General features: G+C 47.3%; 1 protein-coding gene across 2 annotated transcripts in view; it reads right to left on the minus strand.

Annotated features, from left to right (window-relative positions):
- Nucleotides 1-4,972, minus strand: part of RASAL1 (RAS protein activator like 1) — a 64,375-nt gene extending 59,403 nt beyond the window's left edge. For both annotated transcript variants that reach the window (XM_060249766.1, XM_060249765.1), the window contains exon 1: nucleotides 4,837-4,972. In XM_060249766.1, the coding sequence (XP_060105749.1) occupies nucleotides 4,837-4,901 (65 nt within the window). In that variant the 5' untranslated portion in view covers nucleotides 4,902-4,972. The remainder of the gene's footprint in view (nucleotides 1-4,836) is intronic.
- Between the last annotated feature and the right edge of the window lie 7,783 nt (nucleotides 4,973-12,755).

The following is a 12,755-nucleotide window of genomic DNA, read 5'->3' on the forward strand; positions in this document are numbered from 1 at the left end:
GCCTGGGTGTGTGGAAGATAAACCAAGAGTCACTTTTGCTCTTGGACCCTGGTTCAAATTCTGCTCATGCACACAAAAATAAGCTTTGCTTTATATTAACAACAGACATCTACTCCTGGGAAACTCACAGGTAAAGGACAAAGGCAAACTACACAGAATTAGAACTCCAGACATGTTATCTGGCCATTTTTTGTTGTTGTTTTTAAAACTGGGACAGTAAGGATATGAATCAGGGCCTTGTGACTACTGCTGTGATTGGAAATGCCCTCCACTTTGTTCCTCTAAGGAAAAAAGACAGGCACAATATGAGTGCCTGTCTTTTTACCTGCACAACACTAAGAAGCACCTGCAGGAAGGGGGATTTTCAGTAGGGGAAATGGCATGAGGAAACAACCCGCTTCTTATTCAGTACCATGACATTAATGTCAGCTCCCCAAGCCTTCTTTTTAGGGCTAAACAACATATTTGGAGTTCTAATCATAGAACTGCAACATCACATGGAGTTTGGCACATGGCCTCATACAATTCAGTATTGTTAATCTGCTATGCTACATTACAGGGTTATTGTAAGAACTGTTGATTGACTTCATTTAATCACTATGTGAACTATCTCAGCTGGCAACTAAAGATTGTTCAAGCAAATTCTAGGATTCCATCCCAAACATATTGCATCTGAAGTGCTTTCAGACCCTATTAAAAAGCCCACAGAATACATATTATTTGCATATAAAGCATTAGGGCTTTTTTGTAGCAGGAATTCTTTTGCATACTAGGCCACATACCCCTGATGCAGCCAATCCTCCAAGAGCTTACAGGGCTCTTATGACAGGGCCTACTGTAAGTTCTTGGGAGGATAGGCTACATTAGGGGTGTGTGGCCTATAATATGCAAAGGAGTTCCTGCTTTTAAAAAAAAGCCCTGCAAAGCATTTATTAAATTAATCCTAGGCTCACATAAGGGGCCTGAGTTAACCTAGTGGAGTTGAAAAAAATTGTCTTTGACATACAAACACACACACTCATGCCATATTACAAAGTAGTTTTGTGGCTGCACTTTCCAAAACAGCTTGCCATGTGGTGCGGGGGAACTGCTGTTGGGGGGGGGGGGAGTGCAAAAACTCACTCACAGCTCAGCTTCACAGTTCATTGGTCACAATTATGTATGAAACAGGAGTCCAGAGGGAGTTTAAAGACTTAAAAGTCGGCCTTAAGGGGCCCTTTGGCAGGGTGGTTTCTCCCATGAATCTAATCAAGCCAGCTCTGACTCATGAACAATTCAACTGGAATAAAATTTTTCCTGTTTTTGAGGTGCCTCTGGTAACACGAACACTGCTACCCCATCTGGTATTATAATGTTATGTAATCATAAAACACTGCCTTACCGGGGATACGTTCAAATTTTCATTTGTTTCCCCACCCTATCATTCCTCTCACATTGCACCAATATATCCAGTTCAACCCTGTGCATGTCTACTCTGAGTCAGGGCCACAGAGTTCTGTGAGGCTGATTCCCAGGGAAGTGTCCCTAGAGCTGCAATCTTAGTGCTTCTGTAATTACAGATATGGAATTAAAAGCAGCTGCAAAAAGCATAGGGCAATATGGATTAGACAGATTTGTGGAGGACAGGCCCATCAATGGCTACAAGAAGCTATGGTGACCAAAGGGAACCTTCATATGCAGAGGCACCTCTGAATACCAGTCCCAAGAGGCAATATCAGGGACAGGCCTCTGTGCCCTGTTGCTGGCCTTCCAGGGTGGCTGGTTGGCCACTGTGATTCAGCATGCCAGGCTAGGTGGACCACCTCTTACGTTTCCATCAATTCCCATGACTGGAAATCCCTCCCCCATCCCCTGCTTAAATTGCTGCAAAGGGTGGGGGAATGGCAGGTACCCACATACCCTTTTGCTCCAGATGGGTAACAGAGGAGCACATTTCAGATATGGGAAATGATATGTGGGGGAGGAAAGAGAGAAACATCTCCTTCCCCAGAGACCCAGCCCTGATCCACATTTGGGTCTGCCCCAACTGCTTTTTGCATTTGAATTACACATCTGGGGATCCAAACCTGGACCCCTTCCAAAACACATGCCATTTGGCTCTAAGTGACAACTGAGGCAGGGACTCATCTTTCAATTTTGTGTGCTCTCTGTTTGTGTAAAGTGCTGTCGAGTCGCAGCCGATTTATGGCAATCCCTGAGTTCTATCCCAGCAAAAGCTGGTTCAGGTAGCCAGCCCAAGGTTGACTCAGACTTCCGTCCTTCCGAGGTCAGTAAAATGAGTACCCAGCTTGCTGGGGGCGAAGTGTAAAAGACTGAGGAAGGCAATGGCAAACCACCCTGTAAAAAGTCTGCAGTGAAAACATTGTGAAAGCAATGTCACCCCAGAGTCGGAAACGACTGGCGCTTGCACAGGGGACCTTTCCTTTCCATAGGGTTTGCATGGCAAGAGACATTCAGAGGTGGTTTGGCATTGCTTTCTTCTGCATAGTGACCCTGGAATTTCGTGGTAGTCTCCCACCCATATACTAATTGGATAAACATATGGAGCAGAGGTCCATCAGTGCTATGGAACTCTCTGTCTGGGGCAGTGACGCTCTGTATTCTTGGTGCTTGGGGGGGGGCACGGTGGAAGAGCTTCTAGTGTCTTGGCCCCACTGATGGACCTCCTGATGGCGCCTGGTTTTTTTGGCCACCATGTGACACAGAACGTTGGACTGGATGGGCCATTGGCCTGATCTAACATGACGTCTCTTATGCTCTTATGTTCTTAATCAGAGCCGACCCTGCTTAGCTTCTGAGATCTGACCAGCCTGAAGGAGGAGTGCATTTCAGATATGGGAAATGACATGTGGAGGAGGAAAGAGAGAAACATCTCCTTCCCTAGAGACCCAGCCCTGATCCACATTTGGGTCTGCCCCAGCTGCTTTTTGCATGTAATTTAAATGAACTGCTATAAATTATATTAATGGCAACAATGGTCCCTGGAAAGCCACAAAACTCTCTGGGATTAGGCTGCAATGTTCCTGTTTGTATACATTCATTATATTTATATCTTGTCCTTCCTTGAAGAAACACAGGGGACAATCTTGTGAAGAATGAGAAAGAGTCACTAAAGATCACCTGGTGAGGCATCATGGTTAACAGCCATGATTCCAGGTTTCCCCAGCCCAGAGCAGAACACTCTTTCCCTACCTTTCCAACAAAAAATGTAAAAGCCTGCTAGGATCAGACCAACAACCCTTCTGGACCAGCATCCTGTTTCCTACAATCTCCTGCCAAATTCTGTCTACTGCATTTTAACCACATGCTTTATCCAAGTTGCCCAGGACACCATACCTGGATCCCTACTCCTTCATTTTAGGTTCACAACAATCCTGAGAGGTAGTTTAGGCTAAGAAATGATGACTGGCCCAGAGTCACTCAGAGTAGAACCCAGGTCTCCCCATTTCTGGCTGAACACCCTTTGAGTGCAGATGATACACCCATTTCACTGAACCCAAGTGTGTCAGGACTTTGGTGGAAGACACATAAACATTGCTTTGAGTTTTGCAGTGCAAAAGACATATAAGAAAGAAAGAAACAACCACTTTTGCCCTGTTAGCTCTCTTTTGAAAAGGACGTCTGGGAAACGGGGCATGACGTTAAGACCATTCTCCATTTTTATTTTTTTGTCCGTGGTGTCTGATAGTTAGAAATAGACTGCTTCTGCACATGGAGGTTCCACTGACTCAGCCAACCGCAGCTGAAATAGCAGTTGATCAATTCCACCTCCATCAATCTGCTTCTTTTTCAAGCCAACTAAGGCAGTGGCTGTGCCCTTCCCCACCCCCCTCCGCAGCAAAAGAGTCTGTAAGTTTAAACCTCTTAAAGTACTCACTGTGTGGAAAAAAAACTAGGGATGCCACCCTCTAGGTAGCACCTGGAGATCTCCTGCTATTACAATTGATCTCCAGACAACCAAGATGCATTCCCTTGGAGAAAATGGCAGCTTTGGAAGGTTGACACTATGGCATTAAGCCCTGCTAAAGTAACTTCCCAAACCCCAGCCTCCCCCCCCCCCAAAAAAAAACTCCAGGTATTTTCAATCCAGAGTTGGCAACTTCCTGAATTTACCACCCTTCAACTTCAACAGGTGCCCCTGAATTCCAGTTATTCGGGAGAGGAAGGAGAAAAGTTTGCTCTCCGCTTTCTCCATCCCATGCATCATTTTAGAAATCTATATAGCCTTGGAAATAAAAAGACTCCCCCAGCAGATATTCTACCACTGATCCACAGCCCCTTTTATTCCTCAGGCGAATCCTTCAGGTTTTCTTATGGGGAAGGTACTCGAATTCCTTGGTAATTTTAGCGCCACGGGGTTGGGAGATCCTGAGGTAGCAGGGGTTGACGCTGGGTAGGGGGTGGCTCCTAAAACTCTTCCAGGGGATCCCCAGAGCCCTTGCCACAAGGCAGGCCAGTAACAGAACGGTAGGGCTGTTGGGGCGGGGGAAGGGTAATAGAGAGAGCGACCCATCCCCAAAGGAGTCCCGGCTCGCCCCTTCTCAAACCGTGCGATACCTAAAGCGAATCCACTGAAGTCAGCGGGCTTGGAAAGGCGCAACTCTGTTCGGGACTGCAGCGAAAATCTGGTCGGCCCCCTCCAGTTGACGGCACTGAACCCGCGGACGGGACCCCCCGCCCACCCCGCTCAGTGGAAATGGGATGTGGTCGAGGGAGCCCTCAAGGCAAAGAGGCATCCCTCCCACCCACCACCCCGTCGGGGCCGGAGCACAGGCTGGCTTGGGAAACTGGACGGCGCCTGCCTGGGGAACACCCCCCACCCCCCGGGGCACTCACACGTCCTTGGCCGGCAGGTCCTTCGCCTCCACCACGCGGAAGTGCAGCGAGGTGTTCCTGGCCATGCTGCTGCGCCCAGCTGGCTCCGCTCACCGGCGGTCCGCGGGATTCATGAGCGCGGGAGCCTCGACGGCGAGGCAGCCCACTGGCCACCGCTGCCTCCTCCTCCTGCCTTGGCGGCAGCCGCGACTCCGAATGGCTCCGGCGGGCTTGTGCAGCAGCAACAGGTCCCGAAGGGCGCACGCCGGGAAAGTCTCCAAGCAAGGCAGGCACGCAGGCGAACCGGTCCGCCCAGGTGGCGGCGATCCTCGTCGAGTCAACCAGCCCGGCTCCCTTGCTTCGCTGTGCTGCTCACCGCGTGCCGGGCGCTCTCCGGCGGCCTCGGAGGCGGCGATAGGTGGCCCGGGCGAACGAGTGGAATCGGGCGCCTCCTGGCGGCCGCCGGGCGAACCTGCCTGTCTCCGACCGCGCTTCTCGAGGGGTCTTGTCGTTCTCCAGCCACGCCTGTCCGTCAACGAGGTGGGCTCCAACGAGGAGACTTCGGGTCCCCTCCCCAACCTGCAGTTCCCAGGATACTTCGGGCGGGGGGAGGGGGCGTGACGACTACAATGGAATGGAATGGAATGGATGTCCTGTGATGTGGTTTCAAAGCGATATTTGCAAAAGGCCAAGGTAAGACCCTGGTGGCATGTTATTTATTTATTTGTACTCGCTTTTCTCCTTGGCAGAGGTCCAAAGCAGCTTGAATCTTCATCCTTTCTGACTCCGTTTTTATCCTGGCAGGTGAGAGGGAGTGACGGCCAAAGGTCACCCACAGAGCTTCTATGGCAGAATAGAGATTCGAACCACAGAGATCACTTCCCTGGAGAGATAAGGCTGAGTTCGAGAATGGGCTCTATGGCATTCTACCCCGCTGAGGCCCCAACCCCATTGTCTTCAGTTGCCACTGACAAATCTCCAGGAATTCCCCAACCAGGAGTTGCCAAGCCTAACTACACCACATTGGCACAATTGAACACGAAGCTGCCTGGCCTATCAATGTCAATCTTCTAAATCCTGGCAGGGGCTGTCCAGAGTCTCAAGTCAAGGTCAGATGGCGTAGTGGTCAAGTGGGTGGACTCTTATCTGGGAGAACCAGGTTTGATTCCCCACTCCTCCACTTGCAGCTGCTGGAATGGACTTGGATCAGCCATAGCTCTCCCAGAGCTGTCCTTGAAAGGGCAGCTTCTGTGAGAGCTCTTTCAACCCCACCCACCTCACAGGGTGTCTGTTGTGGGGGAGGAAGATAAAGGAGATTGTGAGCCACTCTGAGATTTGGAGTGGAGGGCAGGGTGTAAATCCTATATCTTCTTCTTTGACATCATCATCCACTACCTGTTCCAACCACTGGGGATTGAACTGGGGACCTTCTGCATGCCAAGTGAATGCTGTGCTGCTGAGGTGGGATGCTAGCTGGCTGACATCTGAGCTTTGCAGGACCAAGGCTCCAGCCGAAGTAAACAGGAAAGGTAGGGCCAGCGAGAAAAGTCTGTTACATCTTCCCATGACAGGTTCAGCAGTACATACAAGAACTGAAAGGTTAGCCTAGGCAGGGCTGTTGTGTGGGCTTGTTCTGCTAGATGCAGAGCCAGTCACACCTGCTGGCCATAAAGCCAGCGTTTCCCTGGTGTGTGACAGACAGCCCTTGTGCTTGGCAATGCAGCATGTATACCTCAGTCCCTTTTCTCCAGCGTCAAGATCTAATTTTGGTACTCGACTCCCCACCCTGCAAAAGAAACTTAGAAAGATGCAAGTTTCAGCAATAGGTCTCTGGTGCCTTGTGTTGTTTGCCCATTAAATAATGGTGACCCTTAGTGGGGGCTGCATCCAGGCTAATGTTTCCAGCAATGGGAAGCTCCCAAAGAAGCCATACATGGAAAGCCTTAGCTTTCCCCTGTTGTCTAGCCTTGCCATTTGATAATGTAGGTGCACTGCCTCTAAACATGGAGGATCCATTTAGTGTCCAAGACAAATTGTGTTTTCTAGGTCTCTTACCCTCACCCATTCTTGCTAGATAGAGGAGACAGGGAGACCAAACAGTTGCACCCCAAGCATGTTTTAGGACAGCACTGTGCCAGGAGAAGTAAATAAATTAAATGTTCCCATGAGCACAAAGTACCCATTTGTAAAGGGAGGTGCCTACTGAGTCTCTGTATGAGTCTGCAGTGGGCACGCCGCATTCCAGCCAGGAGAGATGCCCAGAATGATGACTCACACAAAACCTCAGAGGATGTACTTTTGTCCCTTTGCATGTGGAAGCATAACAATGAATGTACCAGCAGGGAGGGTGTTGGTGATGCTTTACAGAGTCTCCCACAAAGGCCTGCTTTGGGAAGCACAGAAAAAAGGCATTTTCTGTTTCAGTCCTTTGAAACTAGAGATGACAGGAAGAAAGGGAATGAAAATCCACAGATGTGCCTTGTGAAAATCTGACAAACATTTCTTCATTCCTCTAAAGGCAGCAGGTCAGGTGACACTTTGGGCTGTTTGAATTTACTGTTTGTTTTTGCTTTGTTTTTGCAGGTAGGACAGCAGATAGCAAAACAGATGTGGTGCTGTGGGACATGGTGTTTTGGATCACTGTTAGGGCATGTTTATTTTACCTCTATAAAAAGTATTCCTTCTGCTTTCTATTTAATTCTCATAGCAATCTGCAGTTGAAAACAATAGAAACAATCAAACGAAAGCACGGTCCCACACAACCAGTGGAAAAAACAGCCCTACAGAATTTTAACAATTCAGCAGCTGAAGCCAGACCAGAAGAAAAGACAAAGTTTTGAACTGCCTTCTGGAAGACAACAAAGAAGGGGTCATACTGTGAAATTCTTGATCATTAAAGCTTCAATTCCTCATTCCTACACATTACACCTCTATTCAAGAGGAAAGGAAAGGAAGGAAAGGTCCTCTGTGCAAGCACCAGTCATTTCCGACTCTGGGGTGACGTTGCTTTCACAACGTTTTCATGGCAGGCTTTTTACAGGGTGGTTTGCCATTGCCAGCGACCCCGTGGTACAGAGTGGTAAAGCAGCAGTACTGTAGTACTGTGGTCTGAACTCTCTGCTCACGACCTGAGTTTGATTCCTGCAGAAGCTGGATTCAGGTAGCCAGCCCAAGGATGACTCAGCCTTCCATCTTTTCGAGGTTGGTAAAATGAGTACCCAGCTTGCTGGAGGGAAAGTGTAAAAGACTGGGGAAGGCAATGGCAAAACTACCCCGTAAAAAGTCTGCCATAAAAACGTCGTGAAAGCATCATCCCAGAGTCGGAAGTGACTGGTGCTTGCACAGGGGATCTTTCCTTTTCCTTGCCATTGCCTTCCCCAGTCTATTACACTTTCCCCCCAGCAAGCTGGGTACTCATTTTACCGTTCAAGTCACAAAAGTCAGTGCAAAGCCGTAAACTGCCATCTTTTTTCTTCCTGAACAACACCGGGGTGGTGTGGGGGGATTTGGCAGGTTGTGTGAGGAAGGCAGTAATGGGATACAATCTCAAAAATAACAGAATGATCTCGGTCTGTATCCAAGACAAACTATTCAATATCACAGTAATACAAGTCTATGCCCCAACCACTGATGCAGAAGAGGCTGAAGTGGACCAGTTCTATGAAGATCTACAACACCTTCTAGAATTAATACCAAAAAAAGATGTCCTCCTCATCATAGGGGACTGGAATGCCAAAGTAGGTGACCGGAACAACTGACAAGTTTGGCCTTGGAGAACAAAATTAAGCTGGGCAAAGGCGAATAGAGTTTTGTCAAGAGAACAAGCTGGTCATAGTGAACACACTCTTCCAACAACCTAAAAGGCAACTCTACACGTGGACATCACCTGATGGGCAACACAGAAATCAGATTGATTATATACTTTGCAGTCAAAGGTGGAGAAGCTCCTTACAGTCAGCAAAAACAAGAACTGGAGCTGACTGCAGCTCAGATCATGAGCTATTCATTGCAAAATTCAGGTTTAAACTGAAGAAAACTGGGGAAGCCATTAGGCCATTCAGGTTTGACCTTGACCACATCCCTTATGAATATACAGTGGAGGTGAAGAATAGGTTTAAGGAAATAGAGTTGATAGAGTGCCTGAAGAACTATGGACGGATGTTCGTGATATTGTACAGAAGGCAGCAATCAGCACCATCCCAAATAAAAAGAAATGCAAGAAAGCAAAGTGGCTATCTGATGAGGCTTTACAAATAGCTGAGGAAAGAAGGAAAGCGAAAGGCAAAGGTGAAAAGGAAAGATTCACCCAGCTGAATGCGGATTTCCAGAGAACAGCAAGGAGAGATAAGGAGGCCTTCCTGAGGGAACAATGCAAAGCAATAGAGGAAAATAATAGAATGGGAAGGACAAGAGATCTATTCAAGAAAATTGGAGAAATCAAGGGAATATTTTGTGCAAAGATGGCCATGATAAAGGACAAAAATGGTAGGGACCTAACAGAAGCAGAAGAGATCAGGAAAAAATGGCAAGAATACACAGAAGAATTATACAAGAAGAATCTCAATGTCCCGAGCAACCATGACACTGAAATGGATGACCTTGAGCCAGACATCCTGGAGAGTGAAGTCAAACGGGCTTTAGAAAGCATTACTAACAACAAAGCGAGTGGAGATGATGGTATCCTAGTTGAGCTATTCAAAGTCCTAAAAGATGATGCCGTTAAAGAGATGCACACATTATGTCAACAAATTTGGAAAACACAACAGTGGCCACAGGATTGGAAAAGATCGGTTTATATTTCAATCCCAAAGAAGGGTAATGCCAAGGAATGTTCAAACTATCGCACCATTGCACTCATTTCACATGCCAGCAAGGCCATGTTAAAGATCCTACAAGCTAGGCTTCAGCAGTATGTAGATCGGGAACTACCAGAAGTTCAAGCTGAGTTTCGGAGAGGTAGAGGAACTAGAGATCAAATTGCCAACATTTGATGGATTATGGCGAAAGCACAGGAGTATCAGCAAAATGTCTATTTCTGCTTCATTGACTGTGCTAAAGCCTTTGATTGTGTGGATCACAGCAAACTGTGGCAAGTCCTTAAAGAGATGGGAGTACCAGACCACCTCAAATGTCTCCTGAGAAACCTGTATAAGGGTCAAGAAGCAACTGTCAGAATGGAATATGGAACTACTGATTGGTTTAGAATAGGAAAAGGAGTTCGACAAGTATGTATATTGTCACCTTGCTTATTTAATTTATATGCAGAGTACATCATGCACAATGCTGGCCTGGAAGAAGCACAAGCCAGAATTAAGATTTCCAGGAAAAACATCAACAACCTCAGATATGCAGATGACACTAATGGCAGAAAATGAGGAGGACCTAAAGAACCTCTTGTTGAGGGTGAAAGAGGAAAGCACAAAAGTAGGCTTGAAACTCAACATCAAAAAAACTAAGATCATGGCATTTGGCCCCATCAAACCTTGGCAAATAGAAGGGGAAGACATGGAAGTAGTGACAGACATCATATTTCTGGGATCCAAGATCACTGCAGATGGTGACTGTAGCCATGAAATTAAATGACGTTTGCTCCTTGGGAGGACAGCTATGGCGAACCTGGGCAGTATAATAAAAAGTAGAGACATCACCCTGCCAACAAAAGTCCGTATAGTCAAAGCGATGGTATTATGTATGGCTGTGAGAGCTGGACCATAAGGAAGGCCAAGCACAGAAGAATATATGCTTTTGAGATGTGGTGCTGGAGAAGAATCTTGAGAGTCCCTTGCTGGCCGAGGTTCTGCATTTCTTGGATCATGAAGGTGTGCATGGCTTGCATCTCCTCACGGAGTTGACCAGTTTGGGCGGCTAAGGCTTCTTGTACCCATTTTGCGGTCACATCCTCGGACCCACCAGCCCGGGGGTCCTCTCCCCGACTCTCATCGCCCTGGAATCTCCATGGGTGATAGGAGCGTTGCAGCCCTGAGTGTCAGTGGTACTGCGGGGGTTCCTCTCTCAGATCTCCGATAATACTCTCCTGGAAATCCATGGAGCCCCAGTCCTTTTTGCATACTGTTACAGTGATCGGGGTGACCTGAGGCCCTTCAGGCTTCGGTTCTTCCTCCCCGTCTGGCTTGGTAATCCCTGTAGCCTGGTCCTGTTCACCAGCCATCGTGAGTCTGGGATTAGGCTAGGCAGACAAGTAGAGTTCAAGATCTTTATTTCAGCTTCGTGGGCATATACATGCGTTGTCAGAACTGACAAGCCTGCCAGTTCCTCCAATTTATAAACCTTTGCCCGGACCGTTATAATTCAAGCCAAAGCGCGCCAAGCTAAAGCGGGGGTTTTGTGCGGGGTTTCTACTAAGCTCTTGTCACCACAGGTGTCGTTATCAGTTCTCGGGTCACATCTTCTCCTGTTCATGGCCTTGGTTACATAGCAACTAGCCAGCTCCCAAACATACCATCCTCTCTTCAGATAAGCAGCAAGCAGCAACTATATCAACGCAGCATAGCTAGCACAAGCACAGTATTGTATAACTGGATACATGTGGCAAGAGGAACAAGATGGAGTGACTCTTGAAAGTACCTTTCTTAACTGTGGAATGCTGAGAGCAATTATCTGAGGCCACTGAAGAGCCACAGGAGAGGCTGATGGCTGCAAGACACATGCCTTGTAGGAACTAAACCAATCTTCTTTTAGAAGCAAGAAGCCTGGATGGTTTTCCTAAAGTTTGGCAGCCACCCACTACAATTAAGAGTGCCACGAACGATGAGTGAAAAATGGATGCCGTCTGGAGAACAAACAGGATGCTCGCCACCTCATTTCCTGCTCCTGAGTAACCATCAGAGGCGTATCCAGAATTGAAATCCTCACTTCTTCTGAACAGTCAAGCCTTGTTGCGTAAGCAAAGCACAGCCTCACAACAAGGCAATCTCATTGCCAGCTGGGGTGTGAATTTGACAAAGGGACAAGGGTTTAATTTTTTTTTCTTTTGCTAGAGTTCAGAACTCCACCATCCCCCTTCAGAAAAACAGGCAACAGTGGTATTGGCGCTAGAATCTGACTGCCTATGAATCTTAACTTTCATTTAAACAAACAAACAAACCTCTAGCTGTGCGGAGCCTGTTTGGGAAATATGTGGGCAGCACCCAGACAATTCTCTCAAGCTAGAGGAGATGTTGAACAAGATGTTCAGTGGTTAGTTCGGTGGATGTTCAGACCCGGCAGGGTTTCAGGGCTCTGGAGAGATCTGGGTAACCCCCCCTTGATCAGCCAAAGCAGGGTGAATTATACAGACCAGTAGAAACGACAGAATAAATTATGCAAAATAAGAGCAATCAGCTGGGTGGGTTAATCCATGTCACATGTAGAGGAGGGGTTCAGCCTGTATTGTTGTAGAGTTTTATCAACAGGTATGTCTATCAGCCTTCACCTGAGTAGCCCAGACTAGCCCAATTTTGTCAGATCTTGGAAACTAAGCAGGGTCAACCCTGGTCAGTACTTGGATGGAAGACCACTGAGAAAGTCCAGGGCTGGCATACAAAGGCAGGCAATGATAAACCACCCTTTCTTAGCTTGAAAATTCTAAATTGTTGCTATAAGTTAGTGATGACTTGGTGGCAAGTCAAACATTTTTACGCCCCCTACAAATCTCAACGATAAAAAAAAATCAACAGCACTGGGGTTGTCTTGGCTCAGAATTTTCTTATTACTCTGCTGTGGAACAGCATGTTGTTTTTGTTGCTTTTCACTCGTCTACTTCTGTGTTGCTATTTATCTGCTCACCTGCAGCTTCATTATAACCACAGGCAGATATTTCCTATTCTAAGCATGTGCATTCCCCCGCTTTTCCCTCTCTTATGATACCCACAGTTTTGGAAGATGCAGACATGGTTCTGATTTTGATGCCAACAAAACTGCGATATGATTGGCTATTGTTA

The sequence above is a fragment of the Heteronotia binoei genome, chromosome 11 (assembly GCF_032191835.1).
Source record: "Heteronotia binoei isolate CCM8104 ecotype False Entrance Well chromosome 11, APGP_CSIRO_Hbin_v1, whole genome shotgun sequence".
NCBI classification, from domain to species: Eukaryota; Metazoa; Chordata; class Lepidosauria; order Squamata; family Gekkonidae; genus Heteronotia; species Heteronotia binoei.